The sequence below is a fragment of the Apodemus sylvaticus genome, chromosome 4, assembly GCF_947179515.1.
Source record: "Apodemus sylvaticus chromosome 4, mApoSyl1.1, whole genome shotgun sequence".
Lineage (NCBI taxonomy): Eukaryota > Metazoa > Chordata > Mammalia > Rodentia > Muridae > Apodemus > Apodemus sylvaticus.
The window spans coordinates 18895364-18917359 of NC_067475.1; the positions used below are offsets into that span (position 1 = coordinate 18895364).

The following is a 21996-nucleotide window of genomic DNA, read 5'->3' on the forward strand; positions in this document are numbered from 1 at the left end:
TTACTCTTCAGTGCAGTCATTAAGGCCTCTAGGACACTTAAAAATATGCAAAGAATAAATTCTGAGTATGTATCTGCCTGCAGTTACATCAAACGACTTACCTGGAAGGGAAGCTGAAGATGTATAGGAAGGCAGCAAAAAGAGATGGAGACCAAGATAACACCTGCTATTCAAGATCTCAAACTTTAATGAAGAACTCCCAATATATATAGGCAGGTGCTAAATGCTGGAAGCTTCTAAGCAGAATTAGTTCAGTTGCTCCACAGGTGGCTAGTGTTTCTCAGGAAACTGCAGTTCCTTTAAGAACAATAGGCTTCACCTTTGAATACTCCACCCTAGGTGGAGGAGATTATGGCTGACACAGGAGTTCCCACTCAAAGGCTGGAAGAGGGACTTCACATTGGTCAATGTCAAGTTCCTGCCAGGTGTCATGGCACCTCACTCAATAAGGCTCTCTACATGAGTAGACAACATTTTGATCCATTTTATTTTTAATATTAATTTTCTGGAATTAAGACATGATTCCCTCATTTCTCTCCTTCCCTTCCTCTCTCCAATAACCTCTCTAATGTACCACCTGCTGTTCTCTTTATTACATACACTCACACACACACATACACACACACATACACACACACACACACAGGAGTATATATTTCTAAATCAATGAACACACAATCTGTTCCATATGTATAATGTTATTTAATGTACATGATTTTAATACAGACCACTTGATAATGGATAACTAAGGAGCTCTTCCATGAGGAAGTGTATTTCCAATCTTAGCATTTCTTAGTTGCCTGTAGTGCTTTGCTTAGGGTTCAGGCCCCATGAGATTTCCCCTTTAATTTTAAGCATGTCTTTTGGTGTTGTACTTCTTTGGGTCTTGTTTAGGTAGCCAAGTTGTTGAGATTACATGGGTCAAGCTTCCCTATTACTTTTAGGAACCTCAGTCTCACATCAGACTTCCTGTTTTTCCAACTATTAGATCTTTTCACCCCTTTCCCTTTTTTTCTGATGTTCCCTGAGCCTTAGGTGCAGAACTCATGTTGAAGCTGGGGCTGGGTACCATATAATCATTTGTTCCTTGGACTTTGATTAGTTGTAGTTTTTGTAATGGTCTCCATCTGTTACAAGAAAACCTTATTTGATGAGGAATGAGAGCTACACTTATCTGTGGGAATGAGGATAAATATTTAAAATGGAGTTAAGAGTGATGCTGGTTTAATAAAGTGGCAGTAATAGGATCTCCTTCAAGATCCATGGCCATAGTAGTTTCAGGTAGATAGCTGGGTTCCCAGACAAGATGTGCATGCTGCTATTGCACCCGTTGGTTTATACCATCATGCTCATGATTGTCCAAGTCACTGAGGTGAATTCTTCTAACTGACTCAGAACATATCCTGTTTTATCTTTTTCTGCAAACATAAAGGTACTCTGGAAATGGCCTCAGGAATCCACATGCCAGGCCCAGTTTGCCTCATAGAGAACTCCAGTGAGCAGTTGGTGGTCAACCAGGAAGCACTGGAAATCCTGTCTTCTATGGAAAAGCCTGTGGTGGTGGTAGCAATAGTGGGCTTGTACCGCACAGGCAAATCCTATCTGATGAATAAGCTGGCTGGAAAGCAGAATGGTGAGTGCTATCAGCAAAGCTCTGTTCAGTCCTCCTTCCCACCTCCACTGTCAGCATCCAGCAAGCAAATGTGAGGAGAAAAATTCAGAGACTCAGGTGATATGGGATGCTTTGTGTCCATCAGTGGACTGGCTTTTCTGAATTAGTCTTCTTGGCGCTTCTTCCAACAATCCGAGTACTTCTTTTATTTTTTATTTTTTTTTTTTACAATAAATCATTACTTTAATACTTATATACATTGGGTGTCAGATCAATAAATGTGAACCATATTGCCTATATTCTGGAATTAATGAACACTTGACATAAAACTGTGCTTTCAGAATGGTTCCTGAGAATGTCAAAGTCCATTCTTAACACTGTGATCAATTAATGTTCACTGCATGACTCATGTTATCATTAAATGTTAGGCAGAGGCTGGATGCACATTCTACAGTAAAAGAAACTAAAATATTTTCCATCACTGTTAGAATAGGGTTCACTTTTGAAAAGTAAGGCATGGAAATAGGAGCAGCCATTAGCATTTTATTGTGCTCAAAAATATATAAAAAAGTACTAACCTTAGAAAACAGAATGAGTATAATATTTTTTATTGAATATCATCTTCATTTACATTGCCAATGGTAAAACCTTTCCTAATATCCTCCTCCCCTAAGACGCCCAACCCCTCCCTTTCCTCCTTCCCCCTGTCTCCACATATGTGCCTCTCCACCCAATACACTCCCTCCTCCCCCCTTGGTTTCCCTTTGTTCGGGCCTCTGCTGAGCCTTTACCTGACCAAAGACCATTCCTCCCACTGATGCCCAACAAGGCCTTCCTCTGCCACATTTTTGGCTGGGACCATGTGTGCCCCTTAGTTGATGGTTCAGACCCTGGGAGTCTTGGGGCATCTGGGTGGCTGAAATCATTGTTCTTTCCATGGGGCTGTAAACCCCTTCAGCTCCTCTGGACCATCCCACAGCTCCTCCATTGGGGACCCTATGCCCAATTTAATAGTTGGTTGTTAGCATAAGAAGATGGAAAGAGCCCAGATGTCCCTCAACAGAGGAATGGATACAGAAACTATGGTATATATACACAATGGAGTACTATTCAGCTATTAAAAACAATGAATTAATGAAATTCTTAGGCAAATAGATAGAACTAGAAAGTGTCATCCTGAGCAAGGCAACCCAATCGCAAGAGAACATACATGGTATGTACTCACTAATAAGCAGATGTTAGCCCAAAAGCTCAAAATAAACAAGTTACAATTCACCAAGTTCAAGAAGAAGGAGGACTTAAGTGAGGGTGCTTTGGTTCCTCTGAGAAAAGGAACAAAATAGCCACAGGAGTAATAAGGGAGACAATGTGTTGAGCAGAAACTTAAGTAAAGGTTATCTAGAGAATGCCCTACCTGGGGATTCATCCTATAAACAGTCAACAAACCCTGACACTAGTATGGACAAGAAGTGTATACCAAAAACAGCATGCCATGGTTGTCTCTGGAGGGTCCCTGCCAGAGCCTTACATATACAGAGGAAGACGCTAACAACCAATTACTTCTTCTTTTAAAGGTTTAAGCATTTTTTAGTGGAAGAAATAATGCAGTAGTAGAAACAGTCAACTTAATTTTTGATTAATTACATGATATTTGTTAGAAGGATCATCTAGGAGGAACAAGAGTCCACTGATATTTCTGATGGGAAATGATTAATCATCATTGGATGTTTAACTTTCCATGATTCTGAGTTTGTAATCAAAACAAATACTTATAATTGATTGTTCTCCCATAAATCGTAAATATGTCCATTTCAAAGAGATTTGAGGAATCATGTGCTCTTTATCTCTCCATCTCATCCACACTCTGCAGGCTTCTCCCTGGGCTCCACTGTGCAGTCTCATACAAAGGGCATCTGGATGTGGTGCCTCCCTCATCCCCAGAAGCCAGAACACACTCTGGTTCTGCTTGACACAGAAGGTCTGGAAGACGTAAAGAAGGTACAAAGAACATACACCTACAAATTTACCCAGGGTGCTTCAATATTCCACTCCCAATCTTCATTTGTAGTTCTGATGCATCAAATTAGTGTATCACTTACCTGACATAGGAACCAAGAGTTGAAACTAAAGTCAACTGATTCACAGAGAGTCAGCCTTTATAAGCATAACTGACAATATTATTTTGCCATTTTTCTTTTATACTATCACCCCATGTTTTGGGGAGACTTTAATGGTGTCTCTAAATTTGACTATTCATTTTCTGAACACACCTAAGTGTGAGCCTATAGAAATGATAAGAATTGTAACTTCTACATAGCACTCTCAATGAGAGGAAAGCAATATAAAACTTGTGGTTTACGTAGTGTTCTATCGCTGTGCAGAGACACCATAACCAGGGCAACTATTTTTTTTAAATATTTTATTTATATTTCAAATGCTATCCCCTCTTCTTGTTTCCCCTCTTAACCCCCCCCCCATCTCATCCTCCCTCCCACTGCTCACTAACCGACCCCCTCCTGCTTCCTTGACCAGGCATTCCCCTACCTTGGGACAACTAGCCTTCACAAGTCCAAGGGCCTCTCCTCTCATTGATGTCCAACAAGGCTATCCTCTGCTAACCATATGGCTGAGGTCATGGGTCCCTCCATGTATACTCTTTCATTAGTGGTTAAGTCCCTGGGAGCTCTGGGGGTACTTGTTGGTTCATATTGTTGTTCTTCCTATGGAGGTATAAATCCCGTCAGCTCTTTGGGTACTTTCTCTAGCTCCTCCATTGGGGACCCTGCGCTCAGTTAATGGCTGGCTGAGAGCATTCCCCTCTGTATTTGTCAGGCACTGGCAGGGCCTCTCTGAAAACTGCTATATCAGGCTACTGTCAGCAAGCACTTGTTGGCATCCACAACAGTGTCTGGGTTTGGTAACTATATATGGGATGGATCCACAGGTGGGACAGTTTCTGAACGGTCTTTTCTTCAGTCTCTGTTCCACACTTTGTATTTTATCTCATGGGTATTTTGTATCACATCTAAGAAGTACCAAAGTATCCACACTTTGATCTTCCTTCTAAAGCTTCATGTGGTCTGTGAATTATATCTCGGGTATTCCAAGCTTCTGGGCTAAAATCCACTTATCAAGTAGTACATACTATGTGTGTTTTTTGTGTTTGGGTAACCTCACTCAGGATGATATTTTCTAGTTCCATCCATCTGCCTAAGAATTTCATGAATTTATTGTTTTTAATAGCTGAGCAGTAGTAGATTGTATACATGTACCACATTTTCTGTGTCCATTCTTCTGTTGAGGGGCATTTGGGTTCTTTCCACCTTCTGGCTATCATAAATGAGGGTGCTATGAACAAAGTGAAGCATGTGTCCTTATTACATGTTGGAGAAATTTCAGGGTATATGCCCAGAAATGGTATAGCTGGGTCGTCAGGCAGTACTGTGTCCAATTTTTTGAAGAACTGCCAAACTGATTTCCAGAGTGGCTTTACCAGTTTGCAATTCCACCAGTAATGGAAGAGTGTTCCTCTTTCTCTGTATCCTCTCCAGCATCTGATGTCACTTAAATTTTTGATCTTAGCCATTCTAACTGGTGTGAAGTGGAATCTCAGAGTTGTTTTGAGTGACATTTCCCTGATGACTAAGGATGTTGAACAATTCTTCAGGTACTTCACAGCCATTCTGTATTCTGCAGTTAAAATTTCTTTGTTTAGTTCTGTATCTTATTTTTAATAGGGTTATTTGCTTTTCTGGAGTCTAAGGTCTTGATTTCTTTGTATTTATTGGATATTAGTTCTCTTTTGGATGTAGGATTGGTAAAGATATTTTCCCAAGCTGTTCATTGCCATTTTGGCCTATTGACAGTGTCCTTTTACTTACTTTAACTTTGCAATTTTATGAGATCCCATTTGTAAATTCTTGTTCTCAGGCAATAAACTATTGGTGTTCTGTTCAGGAACTTTCCTCCTGTGCCCATGTGCTCAAGGGTCTTCCCCACTTTCTTTTCTATTAGTTTCAGTGAGTCCAGTTTTATGTGGAGATCCTTGAACCACTCAGACATGAACTTTGTATAAGGGGATAAGTATAGATTGATTTTCGTTCTTCTACATGCTAACTGCCAGTTGAACTAGGACCATTTGTTGAAAATGCTGCTTTTTTTTTCCCCCACTGGATGGTTTTTGTTCCTTTGATCAAGTGACCATAGGTGTGTAGGTTCATTTCTGGGTCTTCAATTCTGTTCCATTGATCTACCTGCCAGTCACTGTACCAATACCATGCAGTTTTTATCACGATTGTTCTGTAGTGCAGCTTGAGATCAGGGATGGTGATTACTCTACAAGTGCTTTTATTTTTGAGAATAGTTTTCACAATCCTGAGACTTTTTGTTATTCTAGCTAAATTTGCAAATTCCTTTTTATAGTTCTATGAAGAATTGCATTGGAATTTTGATTGGCATTGCACTGAATTTGTAGATTGCTTTTGGCAAGATGGCCATTTTTACTATATTAATCCTGCCAATCCATAAGCATGGGAGATCTTTCCATCTTCTGAGATCTTCTTCAATTTCTTTCTTCAGAGTCTTGAAGTTCTTGTAATATAGATCTTTCACTTGTTTAGTTAGATTCACACCAAGGTATTTTATATTATTTGTGAATATTGTGAAGAGAGTTGTTTCTCTAATTTGTTTATCCTTTAGTAAGGTCACTGATTTGTTTGACTTAATTTTATATTCAGCTACTTTGCTGAAGTCCTTTATCAGGTACTATATTGATTAGGTAGGGAGAGAGTGGACAGCCTTCTCTAGTCCCCGATCACAGTAGGATTGCTTCAAGTTTCTCTCCATTTAGTTTGGTGTTGGCCACTGGTTTGCTGTAAATTGCTTTTACTACATTTAGGTATGGGCCTTGAATTCTTGATGTTTCCAAGACTTTTATCATGAAGGGGTGTTGAATTTTGTCAAATCTTTTTTCAGCAGAATGAGATGATCCTGTGTTTTTTTTTTTTTAGTTTGTTTATCTAGTGGATTATGTTGATGGATTTTTCTTATATTGAGCTATTCCTGCATCCCTAGAATGAATCCTACTTAGTCATGATGGATGACCGTTTTCATGTGTTCTTGGATTTGGTTTGGAAGAATTTTATTGAGTATTTTTGCATTAATATTCATAAGGGAAATTGGTCAGAAGTTCCCCTTTGTATGGTAATTGTGTATTTTAGGTATCAGAGTAATTGTGGCTACATAGAACGAATAGGGTAGTGTTCCTTCAGTTTCTATTTTATGGAATAGTTTGGAGAGTATTGGTATTAGGTCTTCTTTGAAAGTCTGATAACCCTCTGTACTAAACCCATCTGGTCCTGGGCTTTGCTTGGTTGGGAGATTATTGATGACTGCTTCTATTTGTTTCTGGGTTATGGGGCTGTTTAGATAGTTTATCTGATCATGGTTTAACTTCGGTCCCTGGTATCTGTCTAGGAAATTGTCATCCAGGCAATTTCATTCAGATTTTTTAGTTTCATTGAATATAGGCTTTTGTAGTAGGATCTGTTGATTTTTTGGATTTCCTGTGTTTCTGTTATGTCTTCCTTTTCATTTCTGATTTTGTTAATTTGGATACTGTCTCTGTGCCCTCTAGTTAGTTTGGCTAAAGGTTTATCTATCTTGTTGGTTTTCTCAAAGCACCAGCTCCTAGATTGGTTGATTCTTTATATAGTTCTTTTTGTTACTACTTGGTTGATTTCAGCCCTGAGTTTGATAATTTCCTGACTTCTACTCCTCTTGGGTGTATTTGTTTCTTTTTGTTGTAGAGCTTTCAGCTGTGCTGTCAAGTTGCTAGTGTATGCTCTCTCCAGTTTCTTTTTGGAGGTACTCAGAGCTATGCGTTTTCCTCTTTGGACTGCTTTCTTTCTTTCTTTCTTTCTTTCTTTCTTTTCTTTTTTTCTTTTTTTTATTCGATATATTTTTTATTTACGTTTCAAATGATTTCCCCTTTTCTAGCCCCCCACTCCCCGAAAGTCCCATAAGCCCCCTTCTCTCCCCCTGTCCTCCCACCCACACCCTTCCCACTTCCCGGTTCTGGTTTTGCCCTATACTGCTTCACTGAGTCTTTCCAGAACAAGGGGCCACTCCTCCTTTCTTCTTGTACCTCATTTGATGTATGGATTATGTTTGGGGTATTCCAGTTTTCTAGGTTAATATCCACTTATTAGTGAGTGCATACCATGAATCACCTTTTGAGTCTGGGTTACCTCACTTAGTATGATGTTTTCTAGCTCCATCCATTTGCCTAAGAATTTCATGAATTCATTGTTTCTAATGGCTGAATAGTACTCCATTGTGTAGATATACCACATTTTTTGCATCCACTCTTCTGTTGAGGGATACCTGGGTTCATTCCAGCATCTGGCAATTATAAATAGGGCTGCTATGAACATAGTAGAGCATGTATCCTTATTATATGGTGGGGAATCCTCTGGGTATATGCCCAGGAGTGGTATAGCAGGATCTTCTGGAAGTGAGGTGCCCAGTTTTCTGAGGAACCGCCAGACTGATTTCCAGAGTGGTTGTACCAATTTGCAACCCCACCAGCAGTGGAGGAGTGTTCTTTTTTCTCCACACCCTCTCCAACACCTGCTGTCTCCTGAGTTTTTAATCTTAGCCATTCTGACTGGTGGAAGATGAAATCTCAGGGTTGTTTTGATTTGCATTTCCCTAATGACTAATGAAGTTGAGCATTTTTTAAGATGCTTCTCCACCATCCGAAGTTCTTCAGGTGAGAATTCTTTGTTTACCTCTGTACCCCATTTTTTAATAGGGTTGTTTGGTTTTCTGGAGTCTAACTTCTTGAGTTCTTTTATATATAATGGATATTAGCCCTCTATCTGATGTAGGATTGGTGAATATCTTTTCCCAATTTGTTGGTTGCTGATTTGTCCTTTTGATGGTGTCCTTTGCCGTACAGAAACTTTGTAATTTTATGAGGTCCCATTTGTCAATTCTTGATCTTAGAGTATACGCTATTGGTGTTCTGTTCAGAAATTTTCTCCCTGTACCGATGTCCTCAAGGGTCTTCCCCAGTTTCTTTTTTATTAGCTTCAGGGTGTCTGGCTTTATGTGGAGGTCCTTGATTGTTTCCCATAGGTTTGGGTATGTTGTGCTTTCATTTTCATTAAATTCTAAAAAATCTTTAATTTTTTTCTTTCTTTCTTTCTTTCTTTCTTTCTTTCTTTCTTTCTTCTTTCTTCTTTCTTTCTTTCTTTCTTCCTTGATCAAGTTATTATTGAGTATAGTATTCAGCTTCCTGAACAAATATGTGGGCTTTCTATTGTTTTTGAAGTTGTTGACTAGTAGCCTGAATACGTGATGATCTGATAGGATATATGTGGTTATTTGCATCTTCTTGTATCTGTTAAGACATATTTTGAGACAGATTATATGGTCAGTTTTGGAGAACATACTATGAGGTCCTGAGAAGAATGTATATTCTTTTGATTTAGGATAAAATGTTCAATAGATATATATCTGTTAGATCCATTTGGTTCATTGCTTGTGTTAGTTTCACTTTTACTCTGTTTATTTTCTCTTTCCATTATCTGTCCACTGATAAGAGTGGTGTGTTGAAGTCTCCCACTATTATTGTATGAGGTGTAATGTGTGCTTTGAAGTTTAGTAAAGTTTTTTATTATTTATTTATTTATTTATTTATTTATTTATTTATTTATTTATTTTTTTTTATGAATGTGGGTGTCCTTGAATTTGGAGCATAGCTATTCAGGATTGAGAGTTTTTCTTGGTATACTGTTCCTTTGATGAGTATGACGTGACCTTCCTTATCTTTTTTGATAACTTTGGCTTGAAAGTCAATTTTATTCCATATTATAATGACTACTCCAGCTTGTTTCTTGGGGCCATTTGCTTGAAAAATTGTTTTCCAGACTTTTACTTTGAAATAGTGTCTCTTTGTCACTGAGGTGGGTTTTTTGTATGCAGCAAAATGTTGGATCCTATTAAGTATCCAGCCCATTAGCCTATGTCTTTTTATTGGGGAACTGATTCCATTAAGAGACATGAAGAGATACTAAGGAAAAGTGATATGTTGCTTCCTGGTAATATTGTTGTTAATTGGAGCTTTGTTTATGTGACTATCTTCTTATTGGTTTTTTAATGGAGGATTAATTTCTTGCTTTTTCTAGGATGTAGTTTCCCTCCTCATGTTGGAGTTTTCCATTTATTATCCTTTGTAGGGCGGGATTTTTGAAAAGATATTGTGTACATTTGGTTTTGTCATGTAATATCTTGGTTTCTCCATCTATGGTAATTGAGAGTTTTGCTGGGTATAGTAGCCTGGTCTGGCATTTATGATCTCTTGTGGTCTGTATGAGATCTGCCCAGGTTCTTGTAGCTTTCATAGTCTCTGGTGAGAAGTCTGGTATCATTCTGATAGATCTAACTTTATATGTTATTTGACCTTTTTACTTACTGTCTCTAGTATTCTTTCTTTTGTGCATTTGATGTTTTGAGTATTATGTGACAGGAAGATTTTCTTTTCTGGTCCAATCCTTTTTAAGTTCTGTAGGCTTCTGTTATGTCCACAGGTATCTCTTTCTTTAGGTTAGGGAAGTTTTCTTCTATTGAAGATATTTACTGGCCTTTTAAGTTAAGATTTGTAGCTCTCTTCTATCCCGGTTATCCTTAGGTTTTGTCTTCTCATCATGTCCTGGATTTCCTGGAAGTTTTGAGTTAGGAACTTCTTGCATTTTGCATTTTCTTTAACTGTTATTTCACTGCTTTCTATCATATCCTCTGCACTTGAGATTCTCTCATCTCTCTATTGTATTTTCTTGGTGATTCTTTTATCTATGACTCCTGATTTCTTTCCTAGGTTTTCTATCTCCAGAGATGTCTTCCTTTGTGATTTCTTTATTGTTTCAGCTTCCAATTTTAGATCCTGTATGGTTTTGTTCTGTTCCTTCACCTGTTTGTCTTTTCCTGTAATTATTTAAGGGATTTTTGTGCTTTGTCTTTAAAGGCTTCTAGTTGTTAATTTCTCTTCTCCTGAATTTTGTTAAGGAAGTTATTTATGTTTTTCTTAAAGTCCTCTATCAGCATCATGATATTTGATTTTAAATCCAACTCTTGCTTTTCCAGTGCTTTGGGGTTTCCAGGACTTGCTTTGATGGGAGAATTTGATATTGCAAAGTAGCCTTGGTTTCTGTTGGTAGGGGTCTTGTACTTACATTTTGCCATCTGGTTATCTCTGGTGTTAGTTGGTGACCTTCTATCTCTGGCTGTAGTCCCTTCTGTAGGCCTGTAAGCCTGTGCCAGCACTCCTGGGAGTCCAAATCTCTTGTCGGGATCTGTTTACAGATGGCTGGGGAGCCAATCAGATCCTGGGTGCAGATAGCAACTGGAAGGATCCTGTCCCAGCTGCAATACTGTGTATGCCCTGTATGCTCCTAGCCATTTCCCTCTGGACAGTTTTTGGAGAGAAAGTGGATCTTTCACCTCTGAGCACAGAAGTGCTGCTGGGAGATCACTTTCTCCATTAGGGCAATGCACAGAGGGAGTTAGAGCTGCCTGGCTCCCTGGTAGAAATGATGACCAGAATGATCCTGCCCCACCTCTTCCACTGAGAGAATGCCCTGTGCACTACTAGCCATTCCCCTTCTGACCATTATTCGAGAGAAAGTGGAGATCTCACCTCAGTGCCCAGTAGTGAAAGCACTGGTGGGAGATTACTCTCTCCTGGCAGGCCATGCATGGAAGATTGTGGAGCTGCCTGGCTACGTGGTGCAAATGGAAACCAGAAGGACCCTCTCCCAGCTCCTCCACTGATCATATGCCCTTTGCACTCCTAGCTGTTCCCCTCCAGACAGTTGTTGTGGAGAAAGTGGGGATCTCACCTCCATGCCCAGAAGTGAAAGCACTGCTGGGAGATCACATTCTCCTTTCTCCTGGTTGGCTGTGCACCAACAATTATTTTTTTAAAAGCATTTAGCTAGCATTTAACTGTTTCAGAGGCTTAGTGTATTATCCCCATGGTAGAGAGCATGGCAGCAGGAATGGCAGGCATGGTGCTAGAACAGCAGGTGAAAGATATATCCTGATCCATGAGCAGCAGAAGAGAGAGGGGATGGGAAGAAGGGAGGGAGTGGGGTAGGAGAATGGAAGGGAGGAAAGGTGAGAGAACAGGGGGAGGGGAGAGACTGGTATAGGCTTTTGAAACTTTAAATCATACCCCTAGTGACTTAACTTCTCCAGTGATGCCACACCTCCTAATACTTCTAATTCTTTAAACATTTTCCACTCCATTAATGATGTCAAAGCTTTTAAAAATACAAACCTGTAAAGGCCATTCTCATCCAATCTAACAAAATTTGCTATGACATCATTTTTTTTTTATTTCAAACCACCACAATTTGAAATACTAACATTTATTTCCACAGAGGATCACATTACTACTCTCCCCAATATGAGGCAAAAAAACCTCTTTTGTCTTATTTTTCCTAGTGCTAAAATGGCCCTTACCATGGCCCTGTGAGTAAAACCTAGAATGCCAGGATAGATTTTAGTAACTAACCAGCATTATGACTTCTAAGTGTAAATGTCCTTCATGCTCTCATATACATGGATGTATACTGTTGTATTTGAATTATACCACATGAGTTGAAGATTCATAAAATCATTGTACAGGTAGAAAATTACTATGTAGTAGAAATGAGTTACCTTTGATGTCATAGCTGATGGGGGACAAAGTCTTTCTTTGCCTACCTGAGTTGATGAAAAGTCTCTTAGTCACTCTTCTTTACCCACTGACCTGTAGGGTGACAACCAGAATGACTGCTGGATCTTTGCCTTGGCAGTCCTCCTCAGCAGCACCTTCATCTACAATAGCATAGGAACCATCAACCAGCAGGCCATGGACCAGTTGCAGTATCCTTTTGGTGTACTCTAGCATAGTCCTAAATCTAGAAAGATCATCATCATTATTATATGAGATAGACAGGCAGTCAAGGACCTTAGTATTGTATGTCTCTCATTAACAAATTCTGATACTCCTCATGTGAGTTTGTCTCACTTTCCAGACCAAATTCTAACTTCTTACATCATATGTTGCCATAGACAGAGATAGAGATGCTGAGAGCATCCCTATCTTCATCAATTCCTGAATTTTTCTAAATCCTCAATGTGATTCAGAACTCATGTTCTCAGCAATCAGTATTATCATTATCTCTAAATGTTAGTAATATGCTGGCTGCCCACTGAATACTATAGGAAATATTTGTCCTACAATCTCATCAAGGAATCCTAAACCTAGAAGGAATAGTTTCATTATTTCATCAGTTGAACCAGAAGGTAAGACCATTGTCTTTCAACCACCATAATTGTATTGCAAATGTAAGGGATTTGAAAAATCCTTTTCACTTTACCAGGTTTATCTCAGTGCCACCACAAGTTCAAGCTTTCCTGGCCTATGTGTCATTTAAATAGAGTCACAGACTGCTCAGAAAATCCATTCCTGACTTAATATTCCACATCCTTCAAATCTTCAACATCAGTTAAAATTGTGTCCCCACAAATCACCATTCCTGCCAGCATCTGTGTTACCATCTAACTGCCCAGTAAATGTGTTGAAAGAAATATCCCCTGCTCATCTCTCAGGTGCTTGGAGGTACCATCTGTTTTGGGTCATCCCACCTTCACACTTTTCAAGTTAAGGAACTGTGGAAGACACAGGTATGCTTCGTATGTAGACCACGTTGCACAATCTCATTCTAATGCCAATAAAAAGAAGACAAGGGTTTCTAAAGTATGGGCTCTCGGAGTACAGCAACTTTCCAGTTTTGTTTTTTTCAAACATCTACTCGACACAACATTTTTTGACCAAAAGACACTCATCTATACCTGATGTTCCTGTTCCCTCCTCTTTTCATACTATTTCAGTGCTCCTATTACTTTGCCTAAATCGTTATCAACCTTTGCTAAATTTCAATGAACTTAACTTCAAATATTTACCTCAAGTAACTCATTATCCAGGGGGCCTTTGTATTGCTTGTCTCAGCAGATTACAGGAGTTGAATTCTTCTTCCTTTTTGCATAACGTGGCTCTAAGCAATAGAGTTTCTAAGTTATCCAATATTCTACCAACCACACCAGCAAACCTTTCCTGTTTACTTTCTCTTCTTCTTGTGGCTTCTAATTGTATGACTCTAGTCACTGTGCCTGTGATAGCCTGGTTTTACTTTGTCGCTAGGGACTATCATTGGACCTCAAGGGCTTCTGGAGCACCTATGTGTCAGCTGTGATCAAGTATCTATCTGTAGTTACAGCCACATACAGCCTTTCTCATTTAGCTGCTGATGGAACACCTCATGTAGGTGTCTTAGAGACAATTCAAATCAAAATTAGCAAAATCTCTTCTTCCTCTATGTTTCTAATTGTATTAATGTTTCCTATCATTCACACAATTGTTCAGATTTAAAACATAGAAATCACTTGATATAACCATTTCCTAGTATACAAGATGTCATTTTTCTACCCTTCTCAGCTCCATTAGCAGAGTTACTTCCTTACATTGACATATTCTCTATGTTGTGTTTAGTTTTAAAAACATGCTATCACCTTTGCCTATGAGCTGGAACCCTTAAGCCGTTGCATGCACTCTAGCCTTTCCCAGTTCCCTTTTGTTCCTCCAGGCTTAGCTTTACCAAGCAGTCATCACTAACCAGGTTTCTCTCTCTGCCCACCTTTGGGCAATCAAAAACACTCAGGTAGCTTTATTACTTTAGAATTAGCTTACGAGCACAATTACTGTTCTCAAATACCTTCTGCTTGGAAATGTGTGCACTTAATAATTTATTATCCCTGTCTCTCCTCCTGCCCTAAATGTAATGACTTGTATTAGCTACCCTCTGCCAACCCCCTTGCCTATCTTGCAGTGATAGGGGCCACTATTTCTAGCTCCTCCAATATCTTACATGATTGTATTGTGCTTCTCCTCCTGAAACCTCGCCCAAAAGTCTCTGTTCTTTTCCTGTGTGTCCTTTTCCTCCTGGGACCCGGAAGTCCTACCTGTCCCTTCGAAGCTGCAATTGGCTCCTGGCCTTCTTTATTGAACAAATTGAGAACCAATTAGGGAACAACCCCCTCTATTGCTGCTACATACCTTCCATGACAAACTCTAAGTTTATCTTGTCTTGGATATGTTAACTACCAAATATTTCTTTGCTTATACTCTTGATTATCAATTAGAATGCCAGCAGTACAATCTTCAGAAATGATGTTGTATCATATCTTCTCTACATAAAGTGTATTCCATTTAGTGTAAATCAAATTGAAGACTAGGGTTTGTCTATGTAGGTCTTTTGGATGGTGTGCCCCACCACACTGGTAGGATTGATTTATACTCAGTATATAATCACATTTTCCTGTGTAAGGGTATACAAGTGATATAACCTCTATTTGGAATGTTCTGCTATCCCTCATGTTTGGATTTTCGATAACCAAGAATCTTGCAGAATAAAGGTATCCCTTTGAAGAATACATTGTGCAAGCTCCTTGGGCAGATCCATGATTTGACTTACTATTGCTTGGACTGGTTTATTTTTCTGCATCACAATTTTAGCAATATTTGAGGATTTTTTTTGTATTTCATTCATGTAATTATTGTCTGTCTCTTTAAGTATGATATAAACTATAGTGCAGGCATTCTTTTGCTTATTTTAAAAGGTTGTCCCAGGGACAGTGCTTTTTCCATTGAAGATATAAAATAGGTGTTTGTGACCAAGTTATTTCTGAAAATGAATACGCTAACAAATAAATATGTTATTTTTAAGGGGTAGTAGTGAGATCCACATAATGATAAATGGTCTTTTCCCTGTAGATTTCTTAACTGAGTATGCCAGCTATGTGACAAAACTTACTGATCTAATCAAATCAAAGTCTTCACCTGATCAGAGTGATGTAGATGACTCAGGTAACTTTGTAGGCTTCTTTCCCAACTTTGTGTGGACTTTGAGGGATTTCTCTCTGGATCTAGAAGAAGATGGAAAATCTATCACTCCTGATGAGTACCTGGAGAGTTCACTGGCTCTGAAAAAAGGTAAATGGGGACAATGGAAGTTTGGGATATAATGGTAACAAGAACAGAAGGATCATATCTGCATTCCTGGTAAAATTCTTGACCCTGTAATTATGCTTTCCTCAGTGCTACTGTGGGAAATGAAAACCCAGCCTGGCTGAGTGAGGAAGGCCTGTTCTTTTTCATTCCTTTTGTTTTGGTTTTGCTCATTCTACATAAATTATTACCCCCTTGCTTTGGGAAAGTTGTATTATTAAAAGGTTCATATATTTTTAAAAAAATATTTAAAGTTTACTGCATCTAATATATTCTTCCTTAAGGAACTGATGAGAATACTAAAAGATTTAATGAGCCACGACTGTGTATCAGGAAGTTCTTCCCAAAGAGGAAATGCTTCATCTTCGACAGGCCTGCTGACAGGAAGCAACTTAGGGAACTAGAGTTTATGCGGGAGGAGGAGCTGAATAAAGAATTTACAGAAGAATTTGAAAAATTCAGCTCATACATCTACAGTGATTCTGGTGTCAAGACTCTGTCTGGTGGCATCATAATCAATGGGAAACGTGAGTCATCCCTTCTACCTCTTATTGGGTCTTCTCCCCATTGTAGGATACTGACAAAGCCACTTCAAACCAAACCAAATACCAATTGTTGATGTTGTTGAAAATGTATTGCATGTCTCTCCTGGTGGAATTTACTTGGAAAGTAAATCTACTTCTCAGAATCTCATATTTGTAATAACAAAGGGGAGGGGAAATCATCAGAATCCAATGTAACCTGAAAAACAATTTCCACTTGCTCATGGTTCCCTTACTCATGGAGAGGCTAACTGAAAGTCACAAAAGATCAAATACCACATTAGACTAATGCAACAGAGTAAAGCAGGGCATGACTTACCAATTCAGGAAAGTAGAAGTTATGTGACTGAAAGAAGAGAATACATGAGAGGTGTGGAGTCATGATGCAGTGGTGATGTCCTGATAGAGCAGAACATGATAGTAGGAAAGTAAAATTGGTTCCAAGCTTTGTAGGAAGGTCTCTAATTTATAGACATATAACACTTGAGTAGAATTAAGTAATCATTCATTGGGTTAGAACAAAATTATGGCAGAAAAAAAGTGTCTAAGGAAAAAAAGTGTCAAAGAGACATGGAAGCTAATATATTTTGATGCCAAATTTAAACATTTACACTATAATAAAATATGACAGTATGGTAGGTCCAAGAAGGAACTACAAATATGACACCTTGGACTGAATCTCTTAATTTCCTATATATTGTCTTATTTATTGGGAAAGTAATATTAGGAGAAATTAGATTTTGGAGTGTGTGAAGTTGTTTGTCTTCGGATAATTTAATATGGATTTTTCCACGGATATTTATAGGGAACACCATAGAGTCAGGCACCTCATGGGCCCGGGATGTTGATCAGATCATAGAATGATTTACAAGCATTCACAAAGATGTTGGTTTTATCCAAACACCATATGAACTGGTATAGCTCTGAAAATCCGTAATCTTATTTTTGTAGGAGTGGAAGCAGGAGGATCAAAAATACAAATTCATCATTTCTAACATTTCTCAGACTTCTGTTAACTTTGATATATAGCTAAACTATTTCAACAAACAAACAAACAAAGAAAAACCAAATTTAAAAAACACATGCACAAAATGTAATTAGAGATTTGAACAAAAGAAAAAAAGAAAATCTATGATTCATCGCAACTATAGAAACAAAAAAGAAAATGTAGGACTAACTCATATAGAACTGTTGAGAGGAAGGCCCTGACATCTACTCTTACTTGCTTGAGAGTTGGTTCCTGTGGTGCCATGCTTTCAGTCCTACAAAGAGCAAAGGTGTAAGAAAACCTGAATGTTTAGGTTATTCTATATACCTATTTATACAGTGTAGAAACAGTGCTAGTAGCATGTATCACTTAAAGTTAGTAAAAGAAAGAAAAGAAGGAATAAAATTTGGAAGTGAGAAAAGAAGGAAAGAAGGAAGGAAGGAAGGAAGGAAGGAAGGAAGGAAGGAAGGAAGGAAGGAAGGAAGGAAGGAAGGAAGAGAAGTAAGAAAGAACAGCAACAAAATCCACCCAACCACAACAAAAGAAGAGGAAGAGGAGAAAGATGATGACAAGTTTTCTCGTTGACCATTTAATGAGAGAGAAAGGAAAGATAATGAGAAGGAAATTTTTTAAAAAAAAATGAGGGGTGATAAAATAAGGAGATACAGTGTTTCCAGCCTTCCGAACCCTGTCCTAAGAGATTCAATACAAAATCCATCTCTGGGATAAATGTAGAGGCAGTAAAATTGGGCTTTGATTTCTGGATCTCCAGGTTATATTACATTATCCCTTTGGTGTTCTTTCTTAGAAAATTGTAGAAATCCTGTACTCTGTCCAGAGACTAATAGTCATTTTGTAACTCCTTTATATAGGTCTAAAAAGCTTGGTGGAGACTTATGTCAATGCCATCAGCAGTGGGTCTCTCCCCTGCATGGAGAGCGCTGTGATGACTTTGGCCCAGATAGAGAACTCAGCAGCAGTGCAAAAGGCCATCACCCACTATGAAGAACAGATGAATCAGAAGATCCAGATGCCCACAGAAACACTCCAGGAGCTGCTGGCCCTGCACAGAACCTGTGAGAGTGAGGCCACTGAGATCTTTGTGAAAAATTCTTTCATGGATGTAGACCAAAATTTCCAGAATGAATTAGGGGTAAGCGTGGCACTCATCATCTTAATAGTCAAGAAAAATGTGTGTCTTTTAGAGGAAGGAATTGTCTTTAGTCTCCAAGGCAGGGATACTCAGTGATGTGCACAGATTTAGTGACTATTTAATGATTAGATTCTGCTGGACTTTGATAAAAAAAATCAAGCACTTTTGTTAACTACATTTTCCACAAAATTTCATTTTGTTTATTATAAGAAAACATGGACATTTGATCAGTGATGATCCCTCCCTGATTAGCATGCCCTGATTTTGTTAATGATACATTGTTGTGATCAAAACTTCTAGTGAAGCTAGCTAGTCAGTGTCAGTAGGAAATAGTCATCTTCTTATCTAAGTTACTTTCAGGATGTAAGGTATATAGATATTCTATTCCATTATCTACTCTATATGACGAGATTCACATCATCATCATCATCATTGTTCATTAGCTTCATAGTGACAAAAAACACAGAATTTTACAATATCAAAAAAATATATTTTTTTCTTTTATTGAGTACTTTTAGTAAAGTCTCTGGCCTTAGTACTCTGTGTTTGTTACTCATTATCTGACTAGAGACCTCTGAAATTGCTATTGCTCATCCTGAATTACACACCAGGAATTATCTGTCCACAAAGGGTAAGGACCCAAAATATTGGAGTGGTACATTCAAGGAGTTCACAGGAGCCTGTCTAACTATTAACCTTTGTGATAGGAGCTATCCCTAAAATCAGAGACTTGAAAATTAAATGGTTTCCTATGATGTAGCATGTGTGCATTGACAATCACTTTCTACGATAGGAAGCGTGTGTAACAGGAGAGATACAGAAGGATTCCTTCAGAGACTTATGAACTAAAGGGCCAGTTTCTGAAGAGACCTGAGGAGATCTTACAGTAATGTGAAGACTGTGGCCCCATTTAGACATTATTCAGTAGTCTGTTGTTTATCTCCCTCCTGTCCACCACCAGACCCAGCTGGAAGGCAAGCGAGATGCCTTTGTTAAGAAGAACATGGACATGTCATCAGCTCGATGCTCAGATTTACTGGAGAGGATCTTTGGCCCTCTGGAAGAAGAAGTGAAGCAGGGTTCATTTCATAAACCAGGAGGTTACTACCTTTATCTTCAAAAGAAACAAGAACTGGAGAAAATGTATAAGCAGACTCCTAGAAAGGGACTCCAGGTAAATGGATATGTGGGTAGCATTTTGTCGTGCTTGGTATAGAATCTCCATCAAATGTCAATCTCTGCAAGGAAGGTACAATGCTGTCTGTGGGCTGTACCTTTGTCTTATATTCATACAGGTAGTCAACTATGAAACAGATAGCAGCTTCTTCCTTCGGAGTACAATTGGACCTCTAAGAAATATTTGTAGAAATCATTCATTCTCTCATTTATTCATCTAATCATCCAACAGTTATTTATTTATCCCCAGTGTTTACTGTACTTCTCAGGGAGCTAGGGCTAATGTAATTTAAGGAATAACCAAATCAAGTAACTACTAAGTTTTCTCACAAACTCTAGGTAATGATAGCTTACAGGCCAGTAATATAGCAATAGCAGTTGGTACAGAGATTGTCCTCCCTGTTTTGTAGAAGTTACCTCATTGAGTTCTGACATCAATTCCATTAAGTATTTATTATTTTTATTATCTCAGAGAAAGAAAAGGAAATTGTGGCAGAAAGAAGTTAAGACCTCACTCAAGATCACAGTGTCAATGAGCTTTATAACATGAATGAAAATTCAGAGTACGTAGTCTTTGCCCTTAGCCATTTTAAATTGCCCTACTTAGGCACTTGAGGTCAAGATTAGATTTGGCTACATACTATTTTTAAATGGCCACCTCGACCAAGACAAGTCTTCTAAAAGAAAACTAGTGTGGAGCTTATATACAGCTTCAGAGAGTTAGTCCATTATCATCATGATGAGGAGCATGTTGACGCACAGGTAGACATGGGGCTAGAAAAGAAGCAGAGAGCTTTATATCCTGAAGTACAGACACTGGCTTGACCTAAGTTTTTCAAACCTTAAAGCACTAGGCATACTCGCTTGATTAAGTCCATACCCTAAATCATTCTCAAATACTTTTACTCCCTGATAACTAAGCATGGAAATATTTGAGTCCATGGGGGCCATTCTCATTCAAATCACCATGGTAACTCTTTTTGAAATGTTATGGCAGAATTCTAGATGTTCTCAGACTGATATGCAGAAGTCATTAAGGCAGGAAGGATGGTCTAATGCCAGGAGGTTTGTTTGGACCAGATGACAAGGATAAGTTCCTAGTTAATACTTCAGGGTAGGGTCCATGCAGGAAAGTGTATAGTCAACACAAAACAAAGTCAATGGTATTGTTGTAGACATTTTATCTCCCTGTGTTTGGATGGGTTTTGTTTGTTTATTTTATTTATCTTTTGCTCTTATATTAATTACAGTTACACTTCTGTGTTTTAGTGATTTGGTTTTGTGTGACAGTTATTTATTTATTTATTTATTTATTTATTTATTTATTTTTTGGTAGGGAGTTCTTTACCTGTTTGTTTTTTAAAAGGAGAAAGGAAGAAAAGGCAAGGAGAGGAGTTGGGCGGGTAAAGAGGCCTGGAGGATCTGGGTCAATTGGAGGGAAGAAAACATGTGATCAGAATGTATTGTATGATAAAATTGTTTTTCAATTAAAGATGGTTACATTTTTAAGTGAAAATCAACATATTTAGCTGAAGGTAACATACAAAATAAATATTTTGAAGGGAATAAGGCATCAAAGATACAGACAGATGAATAGAGTCAGCTGACTGAGACTGGGGGAGACCTCAAGTTCATTTTAAAACCCTAAACCTAAAATACTATTTGAATTACAAGGTATTTGCTCCATAGTTGATAAAATTAAATTGAAAGAAATAAGCATGATTTGTCTTCAACTTACATACTTACTTCCTCATTCTATCTTACTTCAACATCTAGGCTGAAGAGATGTTGAGAAAGTACAATGAGTCCAAGGAGGAGGTGGCTGAGACACTTCTAAAGATGGACCAGTCACTCACAGAAAAGGAAAAGCAGATTGAAGGTAAGAGCTACTGAGATGATTCCAGATGCTGGAAATTCTCAGCATGAGCTGCAATATTGGTCCATAAGACATCATCATTGTAGAGACAAAGATATTATTGTAGTGACAAATGTCACTCTTAGCTTCATGGTGGCTGTTTTTAAACCAGCAGACAAGGCAGTGTTCCTCCTCATTAGCCAGTTTCCAGGATAAAGATTCCACAATGTGGTAAAAAAACAAAAGCAGCTCAAAACTTACTCATCTCCTTTACTTTTTTCTCTTCTCAGTGGAACGTGTAAAAGCTGAAACCGCAGAAGCTGCAAAGAGAGCAGTGGAGGAAATGCAAAAGAAGCATGAGCAGCTGATGGAACAGAAGGAAAAGAGTTATCAAGAGCTCATGAAACAGATGACCAAGAAGATGGAGCAGGAACGGAAAGAGCTCATGGCAGAGCAAGAAAGAATCATTTCCCTTAAAATTCAGGTACCTGGCTGCACCAAATTCTGATTGCCCTGGGTTCTTTGGTTCATTAGGTTTTATTTGCTTTTGGTGT

The 21996-nt window shown here is 38.4% G+C and overlaps 1 protein-coding gene across 10 annotated transcripts in view; it reads left to right on the forward strand.

Annotated features, from left to right (window-relative positions):
* Positions 1-21996, forward strand: part of LOC127682610 (guanylate-binding protein 1-like) — a 265092-nt gene that overhangs the window by 187330 nt on the left and 55766 nt on the right. For 2 of the 10 annotated variants that reach the window (XM_052179063.1, XM_052179078.1), the window contains exons 2-10: positions 1433-1633; positions 3483-3610; positions 12435-12544; positions 15517-15713; positions 16013-16255; positions 18131-18411; positions 19373-19585; positions 21364-21466; positions 21733-21926. The exons of 4 other annotated variants lie outside the window; for them this stretch is intronic. In XM_052179063.1, the coding sequence (XP_052035023.1) occupies positions 1444-1633; positions 3483-3610; positions 12435-12544; positions 15517-15713; positions 16013-16255; positions 18131-18411; positions 19373-19585; positions 21364-21466; positions 21733-21926 (1659 nt within the window). In that variant the 5' untranslated portion in view covers positions 1433-1443. Of the gene's footprint in view, positions 1-1432; positions 1634-3482; positions 3611-12434; positions 12545-15516; positions 15714-16012; positions 16256-18130; positions 18412-19372; positions 19586-21363; positions 21467-21732; positions 21927-21996 lie in introns of those variants that run through there. 4 more of the 10 variants (XM_052179066.1, XM_052179080.1, XM_052179062.1 and 1 more) reach the window with 3 other exon arrangements.